A 24899-nucleotide genomic window follows, 5' to 3' on the forward strand; every position below is an offset into this window, starting at 1 on the left:
GAATGTATATGCATATATGCACAGTCCACGAACAGAGGGGCGGGAGCAGGGTGGAGGGATATCAATAGGGGAGGAAAAGGGGACATCTGTATTACTTTCAACAATGAAGATAAATTTTTAAAAAAGTATTTCCCAAAATTGTCAATCTGGCAGATTAGAACAAAAGCATCATTGTGGGAATTAAGAACAATTAAATCAGTGCACACACAGGCGCCCTAAAAACAAGGCTGCCAGTAGAATAGAGCTGCTAACTGCTTCCGAGTCGCTATGACAGGTGGTCGCTGGCATGGGTCTACCAGGAGGCCTGTCATCAAGCCTTTGGCTTCTCCAGAACTGCGGGAATCCCAGCCCAGGCCCGGCTGCCCTCAGGGCATCTCCCCTGGTCCAGCATCCTCTGCGGCCCTCCTGATGGACTGCAGAGACTGACTCCTCTGCTGGAAGAAATGATTGGAAATTCTGCTTCATAATATGCTGAGACTGCTGTTACCTTTGGGCCACAAAAGCCTGAGTTCTTACTCAATTTGAAAAGAAGAAAAGTGCCCCAAAAGATATATAAATTATATACCATTTTATCTAAATGCTAAAAGAGACTATGACCTTTTCAGTGTTTGAAATTGTTAGAAACTCTAAGTGACGTTCAAACGATTTGTAGGGCAAAGGATAATTGGAGCCTTTTCTATTTTCATAAGGCACGCAGGGTCCGAAAGGACATGAATGATGCTGGGGCCCTGACTGGTTTTTCACAGTAAAGTGATTATCTGTACAAATGCACTGCGCCTGGAGCAGAATTAGGGTCACCGACCTTCAAGACAGAGTCGATCGGCTCTGTGCCCAACTGAAAAATCAGAATTTGAAGAAGGGGAGAGTGGATATTGAGGAAGACAAGTGCTAGCCTTTGTGTGTTATGGCACATGCCAGGAACAAAACGGAGATCTTAAACCTCCTCTCTCCCCTTCCACACGGGTGTATTTGGTTAGCAAGAACTGGAACATGGATTTGTACTTTTCTGGATATTTGAAGTATTTCATGAAAACCATGGCAGTCAGCCCTCATTACCCACCACCCAGAATTAACACCTGCGAAAATTTTCCTTCAAATCTTAAAAAAAAAAAAAAATTGACTCAGATGAGGTCCCTTTTGTTGACACCCCCACTCTATTCCTCTCCCTTCCTTTCTGAATTACTTTTCTGAATGACGTGTTTCCCATTGATGTCCGTATACTTTCTCTTTATAAATAACTATTTTTAATTGCATAAATGGCATATATTTCATCTTCTGGCAGCTCATTCAGTATTTTCCCAAGGGCTAGCCACGGACACTACAGCCCAAGTTCACCCATTTTAACTGCTTGACTGCTTGGCATTGGATAAATAGGCCACGATTTATCCACTTTCTTGCTCAGACATTTCAGGAGTTTCCATCTTTTCCTGGACGCAGACAGTTCAGCTGTGAACATCCACGTCAGGCTCCTTGCACACGTGGACACGGTCCTGGCCAGCCCTGCTTCTCGAGCCTGAAGGAGCACGAGTCTCCTGAGAACCTGGCAACCACAGAGCCGCACTCTCACAGAGCCCCCGGGAGCCCATGCCGTGCGCAGACAGAAGTGAGCACAGGCATGACCTAGGGTTGCTGGGTCAGCTTTCGAAAGTCATCCAGTGGAACCAGTTTTGCTCCCAGAGAAACGAATGTGTTCTCCTTCCTCCACCCTCGCCAACACTCGATCTTCTCGCACCTTTTGCCTTTTGTCAATCTGAAAGCAGGAAGCGACGATTCCATCACATTTCCCTCATTATTAGTGACAATGCTCACCGTTTCAAGTGGTTTGGCCAATCAAGCTTTTTCTGTCCGTATATTCTATCCGTTTTCAAATGCAGGCGTTCTAACTGTTGTCTGAGGACCCCGAGGGCCCAGTGGGGAAGGGGTTCCACAAAGTCCTTCCTTTTCCAATTTCCCATCGTGTGACGTTTGATTTCCTTCATACACTTGAACAGAGTGACTGGCAGCAGAAGTGGACAGGAGGATCCGGCTGTCTCCTGTGAAGCTAGACATTACAGAGGTTCTCAAACATGTAACATAAAGCTGTTTTCCACAATTGTTATTTAACATGTATTTTTAAACACATCCTTTAAATTTAGTACTTCAGTTTCTAATGCGTAAATACCAACAGAATACCAACAACCTACCACACAGAAACCCTTTGGGGTGCTCAATCTTAAGAGCATAGATGGGTCTTGAGACCAAGTCTGTGAAGGGCTGCATGAAGGCGTGCTGTCCTCCGGCCGCTGGTTGGTAGGAGGTGCCTGTGTTTTAATGTATTCTGGACCCTAACCCTTCGTCAGTTACATGGACGGCAAACCTTTCTCCCAGTGCGGGCCCATCTTTTTCCTACGGAGCCTATTGCTCTACAGGACTTTTCATTTTGATTGAGGCCTATTTTCCTAATGATACTGCCTCTGTGTTGAAATACAGAGTCTCCCTGGGCTTTAGAGAACCCCAGCTGTGGCGCCCTTAATGGATTCTGGAGAGAAAACGGGATCTCCCCTTTAATGAGCTCAATATAAAACATGCGCTTATGTATTTTAGAATATTCTGTTTTGCCTCAAATGAAATCAAATGTCTATGACTCACCAAAAATAGTATTTTACCCTTGACATAATGTTTTTCTTCTTCAAAAGTATATTAGGAAGGACATGCCTATGAAACTTAATGAACATTTAATTCAACATGTTCACTTCTGTCTACAAATACTTTAACTGAAAAAGATGTAACTCATTTCAAATCACCATTTTGTGGAAAGCTTTGGAATTTAAAAAGCACTTTTATATGTGATTTGACCTCCAGAATAATCCTGCATGATAAACGGGGACAATGTTGTTATGGTAAGAACTGTGTCAGAAACAAGGAAAGTGAAGAGCTGAGAAGTGAAATGATTTTGCAGTGTCATGCACACAGGATCAGCAATGAGATCTAACTTCCAATCACAACTGATGAAGATCCCTTAGAAATTATGGCTGATTTTTGTCAACCAGAATAAAAGGGACAAATAACTTTTATCAATCCTCACATGAAGCAGAAACAATTAAATGCCTGCGTGGCTGGCACAGGGCAAGCAAGGGAGGTCTAGAGGGCATTTGTGGGACATTCAATGTCTTTTAAGATGATGTCCTACTTCTTACTGCATAATAACATGTGACTAACATGCCTGCCTGTGCATTAATATTCCTATTTTGTAACTACAGGCAATTCATCGAGTTCAAGTTAGAGGAAGGTGGAGTGTTCAGATGGAGCCTGGGAGGAAGAGATCAAAGACAGAAAAATGACCAGTGTTTCCCATGAAGGGAGCAAGAAAGAGTGGGAGCCCTGACTGGTTTGGCTCAGTGGATAGAGCGTCGGCCTGTGGACTGAAGGGTCCCAGGTTCGATTATGGTCAAGGGCATGTACCTTGGTTGCGGGCACATACCCAGTGGGAGGTGTGCAGGAGGCAGCTGGTCGATGTTTCTCTCATCGATGTTTCTAACTCTCTATCCCTCTCCCTTCCTCTCTGTAAAAAATCAATAAAATATATTAAAAAAAAAAAAAAAGAAAGAGGGGGAAAAACAACTAGGAGGAAGTAGTGATAGACGTTAGACAGACATAGAAGGGGAGGACGGTAAAGAAATCTCTCTCTCTCAGTGAAACAGACAAAAGTGAAAGACTGAGGAATGAAGCACGGATCCACGTCCAGCACAGATGTGCCACATCAGCACCACCCCGGAGGCTTTCAGAAAACCTCGGCATCAGGGGCTCCCTCTCCAGTTTACACGTAACTAAGACTCCTTCCTTCTGGAGACTCAGGAGAGAAACAGGTCACTGAACGGAGAGCATGTATTTCAAGCTAGCGGAGTTTGAAGCTACTTTCAAGACCAATGAAAAGGGCTGCCTGTTGAATCCATCCTAAAACCGACTCATCGCTGAACATGTTCGACCACACTCACTTGTGACGACTCTCCAGTATCTCTTTGGATTTAATATTCATCTTTGCTACAGAATAGAAGGCATAAATATCAACTTCCTTCAAAAATCTTTCATTAAAAACGTTTTTCTCCCTTGCATGATGTAAAAAAACAAAACATTTCTGAAAATAGTGATGAAAAAGCTCAAGGCAGAATATCCCTTGTTAATGTATCATATAAATTCCGCACCATCTGCTACGCTGACCCATCACACTTTCCAGCTGTCACTGCGCCTGAGGAGAAAGCGCCGTGTGAATTAACTGGCTTCCACCTCCGCAATTCAAATCAAAGCGAGAAGCCACGCTGCATGTTGATAATTACCAGTAGAATCTCCATCGAATCAACAGAGTCATACCTTGGAGAGACACTATTCTTGAAACACAACCATATATGTTCACATAGTCTCTATCTTTCATTGTCCTTGAGGGGGAAAATACATAGTAATCAACAACAGGTTCTTTAGAAATAATTTTAAAATTAGAACCAGAGTCATGGTATCAGGTGGAAAAATAAATCTATGGCAATTTTAAAACAATCTGGAATCACTGACAAAAGCATTAAATCACATAAAAACACTCAATGAGAAATTCACAAAACAGAGGTGCATTTGTATGTGTTAAAATAATTTAATTCTCCCTGTACATTTCTGTCCACATGAGCCAGCAGAAACCAAGAATACTCACTTTACAATATTTACCTGTTTTGAAATATTCAAGTCCATTCAGATGGCATAGAATTCAATCACTAATGAAATGTTTAAAAATATATATATTAAACAGAAAAATGTTTTTACAAGATAAAAAATAATCTTCCACAATGCAATAAATTGCAGATCACTGAAACTTTAACTCTTTAGGTGATTTCAGTTCAGTTTTTGGTTTCAAAATCTAGAGACAATCAAAAAGAAAAGGCGTTGGCAGAATGCCTATCTGTTTCTGCGTTTGTCTTTCTTGCTTCGACTACTTGTTACGCCATTTAAAGAAGACGACGAGGGCGCTCTTGCATGTCCCGTGGCCTTTAGATGGTCAAACAGTTTATTCCGGGATGGAAACTCGCTGTGGCAGGTTGTACAGCTGATCAGAACGTCACTCTGAGAGGGGAAAACCACAAATAAAAGCAAGTGTTATCTGAGAGCAGGATGTTTTCATGTCCAGATTAAATATCAAGCCATTGCAAAATAAAGATCTTTTAACAAAACGGACAGCTACCAAGACAGGCTCAACAGGGGCAGCTGTTCCTGAAAGTTAAGTCCCATTAACCAACACCATCATCAACCTTACGAGTCCGGAGACATGCAATAGCGTGCCCGCCTCGGACTAGACCAGGGGTGGGCAAACTTTTTGATTCGAGGGCCACAATGGGTTCTTAAACTGGACCGGAGGGCTGGAACAAAAGCATGGATGGAGTGTTTGTGTGAACTAATATAAATTCAAAGTAAAGGAGCGGAGGGGAGAGCAAGAGAACCCTCCGCTCTTTCGGCTCCGCGGGCCGGATAGAATAGCCGAACGGGCTGGATCCGGCCCGCGGGCCATAGTTTGCCCACGGCTGGACTAGACCAAGGCTTTAGAGTTCAGAGTAACGGAAACAGAACAGGAACTGTTCACACAAGCTGGTATTTCCCATCTGCTTCTTACTACTTTAAAGGAAGCAATGAGAGGGGCACATGTATACATTCTACTTTTGTCCAGGAAAAGTGCTGGCAGATCCACACCCACTAGCAGGTGCAGGGGGCTCACCGAACACACTCACGCCTCTGGAAATGGAACTAAGAATCTGGGCTGTGGTGCGCAAACACCGCACAGGCTTAAACACAGACAGGCTGTGGCCTACCTACCAGGCTCTGCGGCTCCGCAGGCGCTCGGACAGATTTCTTCGTCTCTTTGGCTTTCTTTCCTCTGGGCTTAGGAACACTGGCAAATAAATACAAGAATTCAGCACAATCCAATAATGGTCATTTTGCTCCCAAGAAGATTCAAATGAATGACATGCACTTTAGTGGCTACTTCATTCATTTTAATGATCATGTAAATTAATTTTCACATTTCAAATAAACAGCTTTAAAGAGCAACGTTAGAGATCACATTTTATATCAGATTTGTCACAAAAATTAAGCAATTTACCTAAAATGGCTGAAACATAAGCTAAAACGAGACCTGTCAAATTCTTTAAATTTTCGTACTGTGTGTTTTCGTTAAAAAGCAAAGCACTTAACAGTCCATTTGTTGAGCGAACCATCATCACAGCCAAGCAGAACGCCGCAGAGATAGTCTGGGACGTTAGGTGCGGTTCCCACAGCACTCCTTCTTGGACCTGATCCCGTCTGGACCAACATCCCAGTGTCTCAATGAAGTGAAATGAGAAAGAGAGACACTGTCGTGCACTTTTCGTAAAATTACGTTTGTTCAACGGAGAGAATTCCCTTTCACTAGAAGACCATGTCCTTTCTGCCGATTGGCGGGTTCCCCCTGGACTCTTTCACCCAGACCGCCCGTCCACTCCTGGTCCACTTTAACCCCGGCGCTGCCCTCTTCCCCGTCTTCCAGACCAATGGTAACTCTCCCCAGTCATTTCATACCCCCCTCACGTGTGCTAACCACATTCTCCGGATAAAATCCGAGTGCGGCTACACAGAACAGACAGCCTGGGTTACCGGGATGAGCCAGGACAATGCTGCCCTACCCTTCTCCAAGCAGAAACCAGAGTCTGCATGAGGGTAAAAGGCCTACACAGGACACATCGTTCACTGCGCTTCACAGAGGCTGTGTTTTTACAAATTGAAGGTAAGACCCTCCACCAGCAAAAAAGGTAACAGTGGGCTTTCCTGTGGTGGCCGGGAACCAAGCCCACAGTGCTCTGAGGGCTCCTGCACAAGTAAAAGGTGCTGGTTAGGCTGTGACACAACATCATGCAGAACTCTGCCAGCTTTGAAAACATCAAGCAAGGACATAACGGCATAAAGGCTACAGATTAAAAGTCAGTAATTGACTAAGTATCATCGTAGATATGCCACAAATATATCCAGGAGCACTTAGGGTAACATTCCTAGAGAACAACGGATCACGTTATGAAAGACGGCAGCTGATCCCTGAAGCTCAAATCGAAGAGCTTGATTTTTTTAAAGTACTCTGTATACATGCAGGTTTTTTAATGAACTTCTCACTAGGTTACGAGCATCAGAGGAACCCCTAGAAAGGCAATGGACACCTGGGTGTGTGTGTGAGTGTGTGTTTGTGTGAGAGTGTGTGATTGTGTGATTATGTGTGAGTGTGTGTGTATGAGAGTTGAGTGTTTGGGTATGTGAGTGTGTGTGAGAATGTGTGTGTATGTTTGTGTGAGGGGTGTGAGAGTATGTGGGAGTGTGTGAGTGTGAGACTGTGTGTGTATGTTTGTATAAGGGACTAAGAGTGTGTGTGTGTGTGTGTGTGTGTGTGTGTGTAAGAGTAGGAGACTCTGTGTGAGTGTGAGAGACTGTGTGAGTGCGTGTGTATTCACACCCCGACCCTGACACTCCTCAGCAGTGAAGTCAGGTGGTCCAAGTCCTGAACAGAGAACAGCTGTCACAGCCGCAGATTCCGGCAGCGACGCTCCAGCTGAGTGGGGCACAGCCTCGTCAGTAGCTTGTACGCACGTAAGGTCCGGGATGACTGACCCAGGAATAAATACGAACCTCAGCGGGACAAGGGAACAAAACTGGGTCAAAGTGACCGCTTCCTGCTTTCGGCCACTGCGGAAATGTCTGTGAGTGATCCTCCGGCGTTTTCTCCAGCACCCTTCTCTGTACACGGTGTCTGATACATACACACTGACCCATACATCCACGTCAGCCCACCCGTCACAGGAAAGAAGCTTCTAGGTGACGTAGGAGAAGACACCCTCTCCACCAGCATTAAGGATGTAGACAACCACATGCACTGTGGCCTACCTGCTGGCTTCACTTTTCGGGTCCTCACACAGCTGACCAGCCTCTGTGACACTGACACTCTCTTGGGGACCAACTTTTAACTCTTTGGCACTGTCTTGATTTAAGTTGGTATCTTCTGGGTCAACTTTTACTCCTTCTCCTGTTCCATTTTCATTGAAATTATCATCATAATTCTAGGTCATAAACACATAATTCTAGGTTATCTTGTGCATTACAAGATAAATACTATAATAATACTGGCTTCTTATATTATGCAGCCAAATAGTTATAATAAATAATGATAATGTCCCATGCCCCCTAGCTAGAATATATCTTCAGGCAATAAAAAGAAGCAGATAATTTTAAAACATGAATGCTCTCCCTATCTGATATTTGACCATTCTCTTTATGCCATTCTACTTAAGGGGCTTGAGCATCCATGGATTTTGGTATCTGGGGAGTCCTGGCACCAATCCCCCACAGATCCCAAGAAAGAACTGCAATTCCTGAATTTGGACCCCAGTATGAAATACCTAAACTACTTAAATTTCTGAGTAAGTCAACATTCTTTCAACAACCACAACCATTACAAGTTTCTAACCAAATGTTTCCTCTGTAAGATTTTCATTATGTTGTCAACAGAACAAACTTGATTATACAATGAGAAATCCCAGGTGTTCCGTGTCCAGATTTTTTTTTAAATATGGTCACTCAGCTAATTAGTATTAGAATTCCACATGCAAAAGTTTAACACACCCTGACAACAGTAATTAAACAATTAGCTGCATACACATAAGGGGGGCTTAAACAAGAAAACATTTTCAACTCTTTTTAATCGTTTTACAATTGGCATGAAATTGGAGCCAAAGTCCCTCTCCTTAATACAGATGACACTGAACAAGAGCGTGACGACTCTCTATTTGCTATTTAACATTAATGAGACTTTTTAACATACCTGTGCTGGTTTCTGTTTCTTTTTCTTCTGTTTCTTAGAAAGCCTAAGAGCAAATATAAATTAAAATGTCAAATACTTGATTCTATAAAGACTTACGAAGTAAAAAGAAAAACAATGAAGCACTAGTGATACAGAGAGAAGTAAAAAAAATTAAAATTATAAATATCATAAAGCATTAAAAGGAAAAGAAAATGTTCACATTACTTTAGGATATTGTAAGTGGCTCAATTGACAGTAATTAGCATATCAATTACGTAGGAATAAAATTACTTTTAAATATAGTCATAATATAGTGTGTAAAATCATACTGGCATCTGGTCTTTACCCACTCAATACCATAAAGTTCCCTTCACCAGAAGACATGCAGAAAATGCGAGCATAACAGTGCTGTCTGGGGTAGAGCAGCCGCCACAGGAAGCTCAGGGTGACAGTATGCCTATGACATCGTGGCAAGTACTTTTGTTTGGGTGCGTCCTCCGCTTCTTCCTCAGAGTTGGCATTCCACAGATTCTCATCCGTCTGAGATCCTGAGAAGCTTTCTTCCTCCTTCTCCAGCTGTTGTTTCAGCAAGGCCACCATCTCCCGATGCCGCTTGGATTTCTCGTGATTCCGCATGCTGCAAGGACAACGCGACTGAGTAACTGCGACAGGCTTATGTCACACGTGCCCCGTGTGGCTGGGGTGCGACCCAGTTAACGTGCTCCTTTCTGATCAACCAGGCAGAGCACAGTGACCATGGAGAGAGAGCACCATCTTCCTAGACCTCCGGAGCCTGGGAACCAGCACCCGTCCTCTTTCCTGCACCCAGAATCCCCCTCCTTCTGTCCTTCCGTATGTTCTCCCTTCTTCCCCTCAAATTCTCTATTATCTTTATTTTCTAATTCTTAAAATTCAAGCCTTCTCCTCTATTTCCTCTTAATCACTATTTGCTACGGGCCTGGAGCGATGACTGGGAAATTACAAAGCCACACTGTAACTTTAAAAGGAGGCCCCTGGGTTGGAGAGACGGAGGTTACCTCCTCCTGCTTTTATCAGCACTGCCTTTCACCTTCTCTAGAGGCGCCCCCTTCTCACTCCCACCACCCTAAAAGCGAGTTCAGACTCGTGTACCCCTGTCAAACTCTGTGCCCCAGGACCACTGAGTAACACTACGCAACACCGAGTGGACGGCACTTAGGCCGTGAGAGTAGATACACCAGAAAGCGGGAAACTCGTGTCTCTGTCACCTTCCTCTCCTCTGTTCAAATTCTCGTCCGCCTGTTTCCGTTGCTGCTCTCCTTCCCACTAATATCTCCTGCAGATCACGGTTCCTCGGAGAAATGGAACATGTCGTGCCAGAAGGAAGGGCTCAAAAAGGACTGGGGCAGGTCAAGGACACAGGAGCAGGTTGAAGGGACGCTCACTGACCACTGCTGGGGAAACTGGAGCCCGAAAAGGGCAATAATGAATCTCAAACACGGAAAAATGCCCTGACCTCAGACTGCCAGCAGACAGGTCCACGGGGGAGTGAGGCCTTGTTTACAGCAGAAAGCCACACGGCGACGATGATGTGACATGTGTAACGCAGTACATGCCCCTCGACCAGATCCCAGATCGAAGTGAGCAAGATGCCATACAGGACACCAAGAGGATCACCTGACCAAGGTGGAATACGGCAGGAAACGACAAAGTGCTGTCAATGGCACCCAATTCCTCCAGCTGGTCACTGCACTCTGTGAGAGAATGTGCTTAGGAGCATTGCACATGTCACGTGCTCAGAACTGTGTGTAGCGAGAGAACAAGCACACGCCGATGGGGAAGCCTGAGCAACGGGTGAGCGGGGTGCTCTTGTCCTTGCACCTGGCCTGTCGGTTTGCTGTTGCTTCCGAAGAAACAAGACTTTTTAAGCCCTCCATCCCTGCTGCGGTTCCTGCTCGCTCCTCACTCCCCACCTCACCCACTCCTCCCACTGCGCCATGCCTTTCCCGCAGGCTCATCCGGAAAGTCCGTTCTGACTCCCACATCCTCATTTTCATCCTTTGGTCCCCTTTTCTCTTTTCTGCGCGTATTTTGCTGCTTCTTTCCTTGCTGATTCTACATTTTCCCCGTGTTCTTCACTCTCTTCATACCAGTGCCCATTTTAATACTCCTGTCCCCGTTGTTCCTGTAAGATCAAGGCCTCCGTGCTCTCCCTCCTGGGAGCAGGCCTGTGCTTTCCCCTGCCCCCTCGCTCTTTCTCCCTCAGGTGCAGTACCTATATTGTGCTGAGCGAAATAAGCCAGTCGGAGAAAGATAAATATCACATGATCTCACTCATATGTGGGATAGAATGATCAACATAATTTGATGAACAAGAACAGATCCAGAGACAAATGGTGGGGGTGGGGGAGTGGTAGAGAGCAACCAAAGGACTTGTATGCATGCACATTGGCCTAACCAATGGACACAGACACTGGGGCGCTGGGGGCTTGCCCACGGTGGGAATGGCTGGGAGGAGGGGTCAATTGGGGAAAAAGGAGACATACGTAAAACTTTAGACATAATAATAATAAATAATAATAATAAAATAATAAAAAAGAGATCAAGGAACCAAAAAATAATAATAAAGCCCCCCCCCCCCAATCCCAGCAAATGTCCCCTAGCAGGACCCGGTGAAGCTCCTGGGTGTCCGCAATGGCCTGTATGAGCGATGGCTGGAAGTGAGTCTGCTACCAACAGAGAGAGATCGTGAGCTTTGGTGTGGCCTCTTTGCCCAAATGACTACACCTTCTTTGCCAAAAAAAGCAACATTTCTTTCTGAAGACCGCGTACATGTCTACAAAGCAGCTGCCCACAGGAATGCTGGCCTGACCGATCATTCCACGGCTTACCCGCTGGTACAGACCATCTTCTCCCCAGGGCGGCCGTGTGGACTAGGGAGCTACTACCAGCAGCATTTTCTTTCCTTTCAGGACTTGCAAAGCGTTACACTTGCCTCAAAAGAAAAGGTGAGTTCCAAGACCTTAAACTTACGCCTTTTCCGTCTTGAAAGATTTGTCACACGCTGGGCAGTACAGTCCCTCATAAAGCTCCACGCCATCGGCCTCGTCGCTGTCCTTCCCTGCAGGAAGGAGGCCGCAGTGAGAAGCCTGTCCCACTGGAACACAAACCTACAACACGCTAACAAAACGTTTACGTCCTTACCAAGACAAACAGTGACGCTACAGGACTCGAGCTGACCCTTTAGAAGCAACACTCAGTTGTGAGATGAAAAAATCCCTTTAACTTTCTATTTCTTTTCATAAGTCTACTCAAAAGACAAAAAATTCTCAGAACCCTGGGAGCGAGCAAAGGTTCAGAAAATCAAACGTCCATAGTTCTACCACAAAGCAATTGTTTCAACGAGGTGTTTTTAATTTACCTCTTGAGCAAGATTTGGTACAAACACATTTATATAACTGTAATCTATTCTTAAATGCTTAAATAAACTTAGCTTACAACATTCTGTCATTATTAGACAAGTCATAAAATAGCATATTACATGTAAAGTTTAACATTGTCTTTACAGACTACTTTTTATAAGCTTGAAGATTTATTACACTGGAATAATTACTATCGATAGTCTAAAAATCTAAGAAATTAAAAAGTGCAATGAAGTCTTTGCACAATACCATGTTCTATCTTTATAGGAAATAATATTAAAAGTGATGTTAATATGGTTTTGAAGGACAGTCTCATTAAAATCATAAATGATCAGAATACATCCAAAGTTCAGTATATGGTATTACTGTCTAATTATGTGTACACTTTCAATATATCATATACATGAAATAAACTATGATTAATCAAATAGTTAATAAAGAATGCTGGATTTGAAGCCAAAATCTGGATTTAAAATGGTCATATGCTCCCAGGCATATGCCATAGCTTCTCAGAGTCTTAGTTTCATCAGGAAAATGCAGCCAATTCTATGAGCAAAACCTACATTTAAGGGCTATTGTGGGAGGATCAAGCAGCAAAATCATGTATGTGAAAGCACGTTATAAATTATTTAATGCTACATAATTACACCACCTCACATTTGTAGAGTGCTTTATGATTTTCCGAACATTTTCACATTTACGTCTTATTCATTAATAAAACATCCCATTTCCTAGTCATTTTGAATAATTAAAAGTCTGGCATTTTATCACTTGGTTTATTAGTCTGAAAAGCTCATCTGTAGGTATTTCAGTGCACCAAGTGCCTTCTACGAAGTCAGAAACGAGAGGAAGAATCTATACGCACCACACAGGCTCCTACACCACATCGGCTTTTCTGGAAAGAGCTGCTATGAAAACGTGACCTACTACTTAACTGCAATTTTCAAAATAACCAGTCAGCGGTCACCTGACACCTGTCGGTATGTCCACTTATTTATCAACATACTGGAGGCCCGATGCACGAAATTCGTGCACGCGTAGGCCTTCCTTCCCCTGCTGCTGGCACCCGCTTCTCTCTGGCACCCGGGCTTCCCTCACAGCCCCGGCTTCGTCCGGAAGGACGTCCGGTCTAATCAGCATATTACGCTTTTATTATTGTAGATGTATACAGCCAGAAGCACAAATTGTTTCAAACATGGTCAGAAAAGAGTTGGTTAATCAAATTACCAGAATTAGCCTGCTTCAATAGACGGCCTTTCCTTGGTCCATACAGTATTGTTTTTCATGTTAATGACCTGTCACACTGAAAAACTGGGAGATGTCACATAAAAATCCAGAGTCCCAGCTTCACTTAAAACCAAACAGACGTGGAAACTCTGGCAACAGCCGCTGGAACGGGTGGTCCCAGGTTTTCCTCCCTCCACGCTCCCCTTCGCTGTCTTATCCCTTCCCTGGCCCCTGTGAGCACCTGAGTGCACCCTGTGCACAGACACACCATTTCCCAGAGTCCCTAACGAGCGCAGTTACCATCCTGTCCGTCTCTGAGCTCGTGCTCCTCCCCTTCATCTTCCTCTGAGCCGTCTCCGAACTCCTTCTCGTACCGCGCCTCCATCTCCCGGAGCTCCTTCTCCAGGTCGGCCATCGTCATCCAGCTCTGCTCCTTGTACTGCTCGGCCAGTCTAGACACAGACAGCACCGTCTGCGCACTGCGCTCCCCACTCTCAGCTCCGAGTCCATGCCCGGAGAGCCCCCGCCCCCGGCCCCCCGCCGGCGCTCACCAACCTCACACCTGCGCTGAGTTAAAGGGCAAAGTCACCGTAAATCTGTTAGCTGTCCTGGCTGATTTTAATTGCTTGACTAGATAATGGGTTTTGAAACATATAACTCTTAGCAACTTACTACATGGTTTTAAGTGATGTTAAGTTGTACGTGTAAAGTGCTAATTTTCAACAGATGAGGGGTAGGGCAGGAAGAATTTTTAAGAAGTCGTTTTTGAAAGAATGCTGTAATGCTCTGGACACACTGCTTTTACAGTAACTCAAAAACAACAACACTCTAAAGGCACTAGAACAGCCGTGGGCAAACTACGGCCCGCGGGCCGGATCCGGCTGTTCTATCCGGTTCTCTTGTTCTCCCCTCCGCTCCTTTACTTTGAATTTATATTAGTTCACACAAGCACTCCATCCATGCTTTTGTTCCGGCCCTCCGGTCCAGTTTAAGAACCCATTGTGGCCCTCGAGTCAAAAAGTTTGCCCACCCCTGCTCTAGAGTGACCTCGATAGCTAAGAGTACACGGACTAAGAGCAGTCCTGGGTGGCGGTTCAAAGCAAGGGCCTGGGCTGACTCCCTGGGTCCAATCCCCGCCTGTGTGATTCACGGCCGTGACCGTGGCCTGTCTGCTCGCGCCCGCAAAGGAGTTTGGGGTTGTAATTCTTGCCTCCAGAACTGCTGGGAGAAAAGCCCTGAGCGCGGGGCCTCGTGCAGAGCGAGAGCTCGGGCGCCTTAGTCACTACTAACTTTCACGAGCGCCCGAAAGGACCTCGAGTGTCAAGGGCCTCGGAAGGGACCATCCAATCCAAACACTTTCCACGGATGAAACATCACTGTACGTCAGGATTTTTAAAAGGCGAAGCCAAGATGACTTAACCCGACGTGGAGGCACGTGGCAGGGATCTCCTGCTGTTTCCCGGACCCACGGTCCCCGTCACGTACTTGGCCTGCTTCAGCTTCTGCTGCCGCCGCATCTCCTCGGCCTTCCGGGCCTTCTCGGCGTTCTGCTCCTCCACCAGCCTGCGATGCGCCTGCACCCTTTTATCTCTCTTCCGAATGAAAGCCACCAGCTGCCGGACAAGCTCGTTCTTCTCCTTCCTTGCCTTATCTCGAGTCTTTTTGTTTTCTTTCTCCATGGCGCGCTTCTCCCAGCGGTTGGAAGCTTGTCGGGTGTCATATTCCTCTTTCCAAGCAAAGTTCTTCTGAGTGCAGAAACTCTGCCAGTAAGCGTAGAAAGGGTGGACGACCTGGCGATGAAGAAAACAGGCAAAATGCTCGTTCCTATTTACACTTGTTTTAGTAAGGCAGCAGTGTTAGGATGCAAGACATCTTTCGTCCCTCGTATTTAAAACATTACTGTTAATCAAAGAAGACAATAAATCACTATTAAGTGTGAATTTAATGAGGAAATTAATGGGATGGGATGCTGGAGGCTAATTCCAGCCTGTCATAATAAATGCAACAAGTTCATCAAAAGGTTGGTGAACCCTGAAGCTTCAGCAGGGCTGAAAGCATTTCGCCAAATACATATTGTTGCCTACTGGAATGGCTGAAAGCATTTCCCCAATCCTGAAGATCTGCCTGTATTATCTATCGCTGAGGGCATTTTAATCTACATGTTATTGCCTCCTGCTGGCCAAACAGCTGAACAGCCAGGGCATTTCCCCCAACCTGACAATGCCTATTGTATACAAACCTTGCCTTTGACATGTATATCTACTTTACTGTAGGGCAAAATGAGGGAATAACAAGAGCCCTGGGTCCCGAAAAAGAGAGAACTTGGTTACTGGAGCTAAGCCCTCCTCTGGCTCCCCAAAATGCCTTCCAAATTTATACTTCATGTCTGGCCTCTTTATTAATTTACTCGCAGCCTTTCTCCAGATTCCTGAACCCTTCTAGATGCTGGGTATCACCCCAGCAATGAGACCACAGTCAATTAGGAAGGAAAGGTAAAAAAAGGAAGGCTAGTGGGAAGAGAAAGAAAGTCACAGGAGAGGAGCGAGAACTATAATCCATTTTTAAAAATAAAGAACCAGGATAGCGAGACACACTGATCCACGCTAAGTGTACAACAGCCGTGCACGATCCTCACCGTATCATAGTCGCTCTGGGAGTCTCCAAAGGTCGGGAAGTCCTCAGCATCCTCTTCCAGCATCGATTCCAGCTCTTCCTTCGCAATCATTTCAAACACGTTCCGATACACTGCGTAAAAGCCCTGAAACAGGCAACAGAAACGCAAATTCCTAACACTTTATAGCAGGGGTTCTCAAACTTTTTAAACAGGGGACCAGTTCACTGTCCCTCAGACCGCTGGAGGGCCGGACTATAGTTTAAAAAAAAAAAAACTATGAACAAATTCCTATGCGCACTGCGGGCCCGGGATGAGTTGGCTGCTAAGCAGGACAGGCAGCGGCACCCGGCGGGCCGGATAAATGTCCTCGACGGGCCGCATGTGGCCCGCGGGCCGTAGTTTGAGGACCCCTGCTTTATAGTCTAATCACAGAATGAGATTTTTAAATGCAACGTGAAAAACTACTGTTGAAGAATTACAACCCCAAACTCTGTCTGTAAAAGTACATTTACATTCCAATTGGAGGTTTTTAATATGCGGATACTTTAAATAAGAAGGCAATGGTGGTTTTTTTTGCATTTTCAGTATCAACAGTTTCACTTTCTATTATAGAATTCTCTGCATTTGAGGGTCTTACTTAAGTGCTTGGTACGAAATGATAAGGGAGTCCACGCCTTACCTTTTCATCATCTCCATAGCCAGAGTAACAGGTAACGGTGAAAAAGTGAAGCAAGTCTAAGCTGTCATCTTGATATTCCCCATCAAGCCCACCTTTGAGCAGAGCCTCTCTATGATTATCATACCTGAGCAGACGAAGAAATGAGCAGTGTCAGGGAAGGCGAAATACGTAAGAATTCAAAAGGACTTCTTGCTCGGAAACAGCCAGAATGCTATTGTAGTCCATTTTAATGTGTCCAACCCACAACCAAAAAATTTCAACATGAAAAGACAATCTATCGTAAAACTGCTGACCAAAACTCTGACTAGCCCACCACCGGCATATACAGCACTAGCCCATGGGAACAAGGGACTTTCACGCACCAGGGAATTTCCACGCCGCTCCCCGCAGGTGGCTGCACTGTCCCAGGAAAGAACATTACTGAGCAGGGCGGGTGGACATAATCTCGTCCACAGACTACTTCCACGTGTGGGGTCTGAGAATTCAGCAGCATGAACCAAAATCACTCTTGCTATGTCTACGTAAACAATGGAGTAGCTTCACGCACAGGCAATTACCCACAGAAGAACTCTGTAAAGTTTGCTGCAACAGGAAGCTGAGGCTCAGGGACATTAAACAGCGTGTTGTCCACAATCACAAAGCCTGTAAGCAGCAAAGCTAGACTTCAAAGCCGGGTCCGAGCACCAGAAGGACTCGGCGTGCAGTACCGCCTGCACACAGCAGCAGAGGGGACAGGCAGGGGAGGAGAAAAATTTAGGCCTCTCTCTGTGATTTTATAAGAACTTCCTCTACAGCCTTTCTCTCTGGAGGCCAGCCGTGGGCACACTGACACCCGAGGACGGGCACACAGCATGCGCACCACCCGCGCTGTCATGAGCGGCAGGTCCTGCGGGTGTAACAGGGCTCAACACCTATCCGGCTGCAGGAAAAAGTCCCGACACAGAAACTGTTCGGAAATGATATTCAGTGGCCAGGTCCTCATTAATAAAAGTGTCTGTCATAGATGTAGAAGATTAACTCGATTTCTTCATAGAGCATAGTTGTAGGGGAAATATTACAATTCTTGTATTAAAACATTGTATGTGTGTGTTAAAAAAACACTCTGATTTTATTTATCTTAAATGATTTGTGAGAGAGAGAGAGAAAGAGAGAAAGAGAGAGAGAGAGAGAGAGAGAGAGAAAGAGAGAGAGAGAGCTGATTGATGCATTCACTGGTTTATTTCTGCATGTGCCCTGACCGGGGATCGAACCCACAACCTTGGTGTATCAGGATGATGCTTCAACCTACTGAGCAACCTGGCAAGGGCTGTATCTGCTTTTTAAAGACAAGTCAGCATGCTTTCTTGTCTGACATCAGAAAATTGTCATACACCCAAGAGACCCCGTGTAATGCGAAGTCACTTCCTAAGTATCAACGTTAAAACTCTCTAATTGCCACGCTTTCTGCATCGTGAGCTATAAGATTACAGTTGGAGTAGGAAGTTCCCTCCTACTCAAACATTGCGTTTTACGAGTAGGTGACAGAAGTCTCAGAACACACCAAAAACCATTAATGATTTAAATTTTTTAAAAAACCCTCTGACAATTCTTCCCAACAAAATACACAGGACAAGAGCAACAGTGTGCTGCTCACCACGCTCTTTCCTGAGGGTCACTCAGCACGTCATACGCTGCTTGGATTAACTTGAATTGCTCAGCTGCTTCTGCGGCATTATCCAGATTTTTATCTGTGAAAATAAAGTCACAGAAATTCAGTCATCAAAAAAGGAGGACAAAATCGAAAAGGGACCTCACCCATCACAAACGCCAGAAACCACACGAGGAGTGTGCAAAACAAAGGAAAGCTAGGGAAAAGCAAAGAGGTACTGGACACGGTTAATAATCCGAATCTAAGTGTCTACCCGAGTAGAAAGTTCATGCTTCCCTAAGGCTGGGTGCCTCCCCAGCACTCACCCTGAGCACTCACCCTGAGCACTCACCCTGAGCACTCACCCTGGGGTCCACAAATGGAAAACCCTGAGTAGCGAGCACCTTCTTTTTAGGAGGAACGAAATATCTATCTATCTACACTAATAAAAGAGTAACATGCTAATTGACCGTACCTTCACGACACCCACCAGCCAATCAGGAGTGAGTATGCAAATTAACCCAACAAAGATGGTGGGTTAATTTGCATACACAGGCACCGAGCGGCCGGGGGTGGGGCAGCATGGGAAGGCAGAAAGGCGGCTCCGGGCTGGAGCGGAAAGGCAGCTCCAGCCAGAGTGAAGGCAGTGCCAGGGGAAGGAAGCCAGCGGAAGGAAGGCCCATTCTTGACGAATCTTCGTGCATCGGGCCTCTAGTATATTTAGTGCTAGATTATACTTTCTGTTCACAACCTGTAAGTTTTTCTTCCTTATTAACGTATACCAAAATAAAGTTTTAATTAGCTATACTAATTATTCTTCTCTTACTTGTGTTTCCTTAACCATGGAATTCAGAAAGCATCTTAGCCTCAAGATGACAGCCACCTTCCAAGACGACCCCCAAGATCCCCCACCTCCTGGAATCACACCCTGTGGTCCCCAGGGGTGGTATGTCTGACCAACAGCAGGCAGCAGGCGTGAGCAGTGACATGGTGGATGGCATGGTATGGTGACTCTGCGATGTTTTGATGAAAGACAGCAGTTTCAACTGTGGGCTCTCACTCCCTCTGGGCTCACTCCAGGAGTAGCCAGCTGCCATGGCATGAAGACACCCAGGTGGCCGATGGAGAAGCCACGTGGTGAGAACGGAGGCCTCTGGCCATGGCCAGCAAGCGACTGAGGCCTGCCAACACCACGTGAGTGAGCTTGCAAACAGGTGTCCCCAGACAGTGAAGACACAGCCTCTTAAGCAACCCTGAGCCAAAACCACCCAGCTAAGCTGTTCCCATACTCTGACCCTCGGAAGCTGTGGGAGTCCCTGTGATGAGTGTTTGCAGTGCTTGTTGTTTTCAGCCCTAGGTTTCTGGTGGTTTGTTACACAGCAATAGGTAAATAATACACTCAGAAAGTAAAATATTTGAATCCACTGCAGAGCACTCCGGTTCTTTAAGCTACAGCTCCATAGCTGCCGTCTAAGAGGCTAGAGGAAAATATGACAACTGTGTATTCCCTACAATAGTCTGGCAGCCTTAGAGCAAGGCATCCCGCCTCCTCCTCTTCGGTACCATCGCACGGCTCCCACGTCCTTCAGGTGCTTGGTCGTCTGCTCAACAACTAATAGTGACAACACTTTCTCAAGGCAGCAATTGGCCATGGCTCTTTTTGCTAAGATGCTTTAACACAAAAAGCTTTGAGTATTATTTTAAAACTAGAGGCCCGGTGCACGAACTCATGCATGGGTGGGGTCCCCCAGCCTGGCTGGTGATCGGGGCCAATCGGGGCCATCTCGCCCAGTTCCGACTGGGGCCCCTTGGGGCCAACCAGCCAGGGGGAGGGACCGCAGGAGGTTGGCCAGCCGTGGGAGGTTGGCTGTGGGAGCGTACTGACCACCAGGGGGCAGCTCCTGCATTAAGCCTCTGCCCCCTGGTGGTCAGTACACGTCATAGCTACCGGCCAGTCATCCGGTCCTAACGGTCGCTTAGGCTTTTATATATATATAGGTCATGGTCCCTTAGAACTGGAAGGAGGACAAAAATCCCCATCCCTGTAGTCTACTTGTTTGTGAGAATACAATGCAAGTCTAAATCCATGTCCACAGTGCAAGCCCATCTGAAGCAATAAACATCTCTTTGAGGCTACAATGCTTACGCGTGGGGCAAGGACACAAGCTATCTGGTCAGGAGGATGGAACAGGTCTTTGAACGTTTCATCAAGCAGCTGGAGCGACCAAGATGGGCCACCTCTGGACTGCTTGATATGTGAGATTTATTAATAAAACGGCTCTGGTTTAGCCACTGTAGTCAGCTTCCCGTCACCTGCCGCTAAACACAATCCTGATATGCCTTGAAGGGGAGAGTCCAGCTCAAAACAGTCACGATTTCCAAGTCTTCATCGCATCACTGATAAAAATCTGGTCAGATAAGTACAAAGCAGAGCTGAGATGGAAGCTGAATGGCAGAAAAAGGCAGCAAACAAAACAGGTGACTGCTTGGGAGTGGCAGGTGGGTGGCTCCCCTCACCTTTTAATGGGCACTGTGCTTGGCTGTCCTGCCTCTTCCCCGCCCTTCTCTCCTCCCGCAGAGAAATCCGAAGAAAGCTAAAGCGTTTGAATGCACAAAACCCATTAACGCACCACCTGAGAACAAGATCTAATCTCTTACTGAAGCGTCTTTCTTAAGTAATTTTTTTCAATCTGTCATGTGGCTTTTTATTTCCAGTAACTATACCTGCCCTGGTTGTCTAGGAGGTTGAGCCCAGATCCAAAAGTATGCGAGCAAGAAGTTTAAAAGCCCTAATTTAAAAACCGGAGGGCCCACGTGATGTATTAGTCACCAAATGCAAAAGCCACAGGTATTGCACATCCAGCCATCAGATTTAAAAGGCATTCTCACATTATTCTTTGTGCTTTTCTCGTCACCCACTATGCTCCTTTCCACTCCCTCCCAAGCCTTTATACAGTGCCTTCTGGAGAATTCCATGGATCGTGCCTCTTAAGCCAGGCTCCCTGAGAAGGCTGCGTGCTTCCCTCTCAGACGCCTTCAGCCACAGCCTTCACAGGGCAGGTCTGTGCGAGAGCTGGCGTCCTCCTGGCCACTGCTCCTTCACTCACCGCAAGACAAACCCGCATTCCTTCCTGATCCACTGGCCACCCCACTTCTTCCCCTCCTGTCTACGCACCTCCCAACCGCTGCGTTTATGCGCGGAGAATCCTGGCACGTGGCTCAGTTTCCACCCGCAGGTCCCGGTGGTCATCCTGAGCACTTCAATGTCCCCTGACCTCCAGTCTTGCCTGCTCCAACCCACGCTCCCCACTGCAGCCAGAGAGATACTTGAAAAACGCAAACCTATCTCCTCGCCCTGCTTCCAACACTTCACTGGCTTCCCAATGCTCTTAGGTTAAAATCCAACCCCTCGTCCCGTCCACCGCACCTTCGAGACCTGGCCCTACCTACCTGGCCTGCCTGGCCTCTGCCACGCTTGCTTTCTCTTGCCCCCTCCACCTGTCTTCTCTGTGTGCCCGCTTCAGGTCTCCTCGAAGATGTCCGTTCTAGGGAGGCCCACCTACCCCACAGATACAAAAACCCAGTCCAGGTCGGGTACCTGTGCTCACAGCCACCTGCTATTTGCCTTCATACTGCCCTTATCTCACCGGACTGGCATCGCCTGTCTCCTCTCGGTGTTACCCCGAAGACCGCATGTGCCAGCAGGGCAGGGGCCACTCCTGTCTCTATCCACTGAGCCCAACGGGCTAAGCCAACCCACATTTTCAGACTTGAGTCAAGCTGTCCACTGGACCACTTTTGTCCACCACGTGCTCTTCCCCATACGGTTAAGTTCACCCATCCCAATTCCATCCTCCGGGACCCAGGCTCCTCTGCCCAGGGGAAGCCTCACAGCCCCTCAGGACCCAGGGAAAACTCCCTCTCCTCCTGAATTCCTGGGGCGTTACCAGTTACCCTATTAGTCCCATTACCACTTCCATCCGTCCTGCTATTTTGTTTGCCCCCGTATTTAACTCTTTTCTGCTGTGTAAGGCATGTTTTCCCAGCAAGGCTGAGGCCGCTGTCTTAGCATTTCAGAATCTACAGTGACTTGCATATCCTGGAGACTTAGAAACGTGCTTATTGATCAGTGCTAATAAGCAAGCCCCTTATCAACCTGGAAATGCTGAGATTCAGCTCCTTCAGCCTTAGTTCCCCAGTCTGGGAGATCACACGACTACACAAAAGTCACACAGGCCTGGACTACAACCATGAAAAACATCCCAATGAAGCACACTTCCGAGTAAACATACAAACTTCACTAGGGGACAGGGATCCTAGGGCCTCTGCCTTGATTTCAATAGGACAGGAGCCATCAGTTGCACTTAAGTAGCAGGGACTCCGGGATCAAGTTCAGGGCCACGAGGAACCTGGGCCGCAGGGACTCGGCAGGGTCAGGACCGGGTTAGGACCTCCCGACACCTCCTCCTGCCTCCCTGGGGTCCGCGAGGCGCTGGGAGGAGCCAGTGAAGTCCCCAGAACGTGGTCTCTCCCCATCAAGTGCAATGCGGGGGCTGTGGGCACTGGTGCGGTGGCGCCTGGAAAGGGACGGGGTGCCGGGAGCTTGAGTGAAGCCTGGGGTGGAGGGCGGCGTCCACCCAGCGGTGGGGAGGACCGCGCAGGGGCCACCCGGCCGGGCACCGGGCCGGCGCGGGTCTCGGGCACGGTTTCCCGGGCGAAGGGAGTTACAGGGCGGGACGGCGGGACCGCGGCGGTGGCGGAGTAGTTACCCGGGTGCCATTTCAGGGCCAGCTTCCGATAGGCCTTCCTGAGCTCCTCCTCGCTGGCGTCGCGCCGCACCCCCAGCGCCTCGTAGTGACACTTCATCGCCCGCGCGGGCGGGGGGCCGGGGCCGGGGCCCGGGGCGGGGCAGGGACCCGGGCCCGGGCCGAAGTGGTGGTGGCAGCCCTCACTGTCCTCTCTCGCGGCGGGAGCCGGACGCCAGCACCGGGCCAGCCAGCGAGCGTGGCGGCGGAGCGGGGCGGCGGAGGCGCGCGGCGGGGTTGGGCGGCGCGGGCTGCGGCACGCGGATGCGCGGAGGGGGCGGCGCCGGCGGCCGCGGCTCCGCATGGGAGGAGGGCGGGCTCTGTGCCGGAAAAAGCTGGGTGGAAAGGAGGCAGGGCCTCGGGGAGGAGGAGGTGGGGCCTAGGTGAGGAGGTGGCGGAGAGGCGGGGCCTAGGCGAGGAGGAGGTGGGGCCTAGGAGAGGAGGCGGTGGGGAGGCGGGGCCTAGGCAAGGAGGAGGCGGGGCCACGGCCGGAGGGAGGCGGGGCCACGTGGGTGTCATTGTGAGGGGCACAGAGGGCTGTCAGTATGAGTGGCACTAACTGGGCGGCCGTCCTGGGGGTGAAATGGGTGAAAGGAAACAGTGGAAAACATCTGGTTGTGGTTCTCATGATAATGTCTTCACGGAGCCCCGTGTTTACAGATGCGGCGAAGTAGTCCAGTAGTTTGCTCAAGCCTTCGCAACTAATCAATGCCAGAATTCGGTTGGACCGAACAATAAAAAAACACCAGTTTTTTAACTCTTCAATTCTCTTCAGCTGCCATTTAATGAGACTATTTTCCACTTTGACCAATATGCATAGGAATAACATCAAATAAGATGACTTGAACTAAAACAATTTGAGAAGCGTCAACACTTAAAATAACATACTAAATGTTTTACCACCAATATGGATGAAATTGTACCGACCCCCCATCCATCACTCTTTAACCCTAACTTTCTGGCCTCTAATCCTACATTGCCAAGATTGGCTTAGGTTAAGAATTGCAGTTAAGCCCTAACCGGTTTGGCTCAGTGGATAGAGCGTCGGACTGAAGGGTCCCAGGTTCGATTCCCGTCAAGGCACCTTGGTTGCAGGCACATCCCCAGTAGGGGGCGTGCAGGAGGCAGCTGATCCAATGTTTCCCTCTCATTGATGTTTCTAACTCTCTATGCCTCTCCCGTCCTGAACTCTGTAAAAAAGTCAATAAAATATATTTTTAAAAAATTGCAGTTAAAATATAGTATTTAACCAGGTCTTCCTGATCTAACAGATACACTGTATTACAGGATGGGAGATCTGTACAACTTTTCCAATTTGGTAAGGTGTCAAAATAGTAACCTAATTCTCATTAAAATGCACCAACACAGCAACATATTTCACTGCAATATGGAATGTTCACATACATCAGCTACTAGGAGGAGTAGGCTCTATTTGTAGATCACGTATGGTTAGTGAAGGGTGGGCTCCCCAACACTTACTGTCAAGTTGGGGTGCTGAAAGTTTAGGAAGAACCAACTCTAAACTTCAAGTTTATCCACACACTACTATCCAATCAAACCTCTGCTTGTGTACTTGCCTGTTTTCCAGAGAAAGAAGGTACTATATGACCTTGGTTTTTAAATTGCTAGTGCATAGGAATTGAGACGTTTGAATGCAGGGAAAAGTTGGAACATTCCCCCATCTGAGAATGGAATTGTGTTGGGGCGGGTGGGGAGGGG

The 24899-nt window shown here is 47.2% G+C and overlaps 1 protein-coding gene across 1 annotated transcript; it reads right to left on the reverse strand.

Annotated features, from left to right (window-relative positions):
- Positions 1 to 3987: 3987 nt before the first annotated feature.
- DNAJC21 (DnaJ heat shock protein family (Hsp40) member C21) lies at positions 3988 to 23479 on the reverse strand. The gene is made up of 12 exons (XM_080679989.1): positions 23145 to 23479; positions 18382 to 18475; positions 16749 to 16872; positions 16091 to 16213; positions 14941 to 15245; positions 13756 to 13907; positions 11840 to 11927; positions 9306 to 9464; positions 8849 to 8891; positions 7915 to 8087; positions 5827 to 5902; positions 3988 to 5082 (listed from the first exon to the last, which is right to left on the reverse strand). The coding sequence occupies exons 1-12, from the start codon at positions 23239 to 23241 to the stop codon at positions 4918 to 4920; spliced, it is 1599 nt and encodes a 532-aa protein (XP_080536115.1). The 5' UTR covers positions 23242 to 23479; the 3' UTR covers positions 3988 to 4917.
- Positions 23480 to 24899: the final 1420 nt, after the last annotated feature.

Source organism: Plecotus auritus, assembly GCF_963455305.1.
Source record: "Plecotus auritus genome assembly, chromosome: 7".
NCBI lineage: Eukaryota > Metazoa > Chordata > Mammalia > Chiroptera > Vespertilionidae > Plecotus > Plecotus auritus.

What these genes read in the sequence shown, in the direction of transcription:
- DNAJC21 (XM_080679989.1), bottom strand. Translation starts at nt 23,241, where the DNA reads ATGAAGTGTCACTACGAGGCGCTGGGGGTGCGGCGCGACGCCAGCGAG. An exon ending in CAGAAGCTGAAGCAGGCCAA is followed by an intron (nt 13,908 to 14,940) that starts GTACGTGACGGG and finishes GTCTGTGTCTAG; the next exon opens with ACTGGCCGAGCAGTACAAGG. An exon ending in GCTCAGAGACGGACAGGATG is followed by an intron (nt 11,928 to 13,755) that starts GTAACTGCGCTC and finishes TCCTTCCTGCAG; the next exon opens with GGAAGGACAGCGACGAGGCC.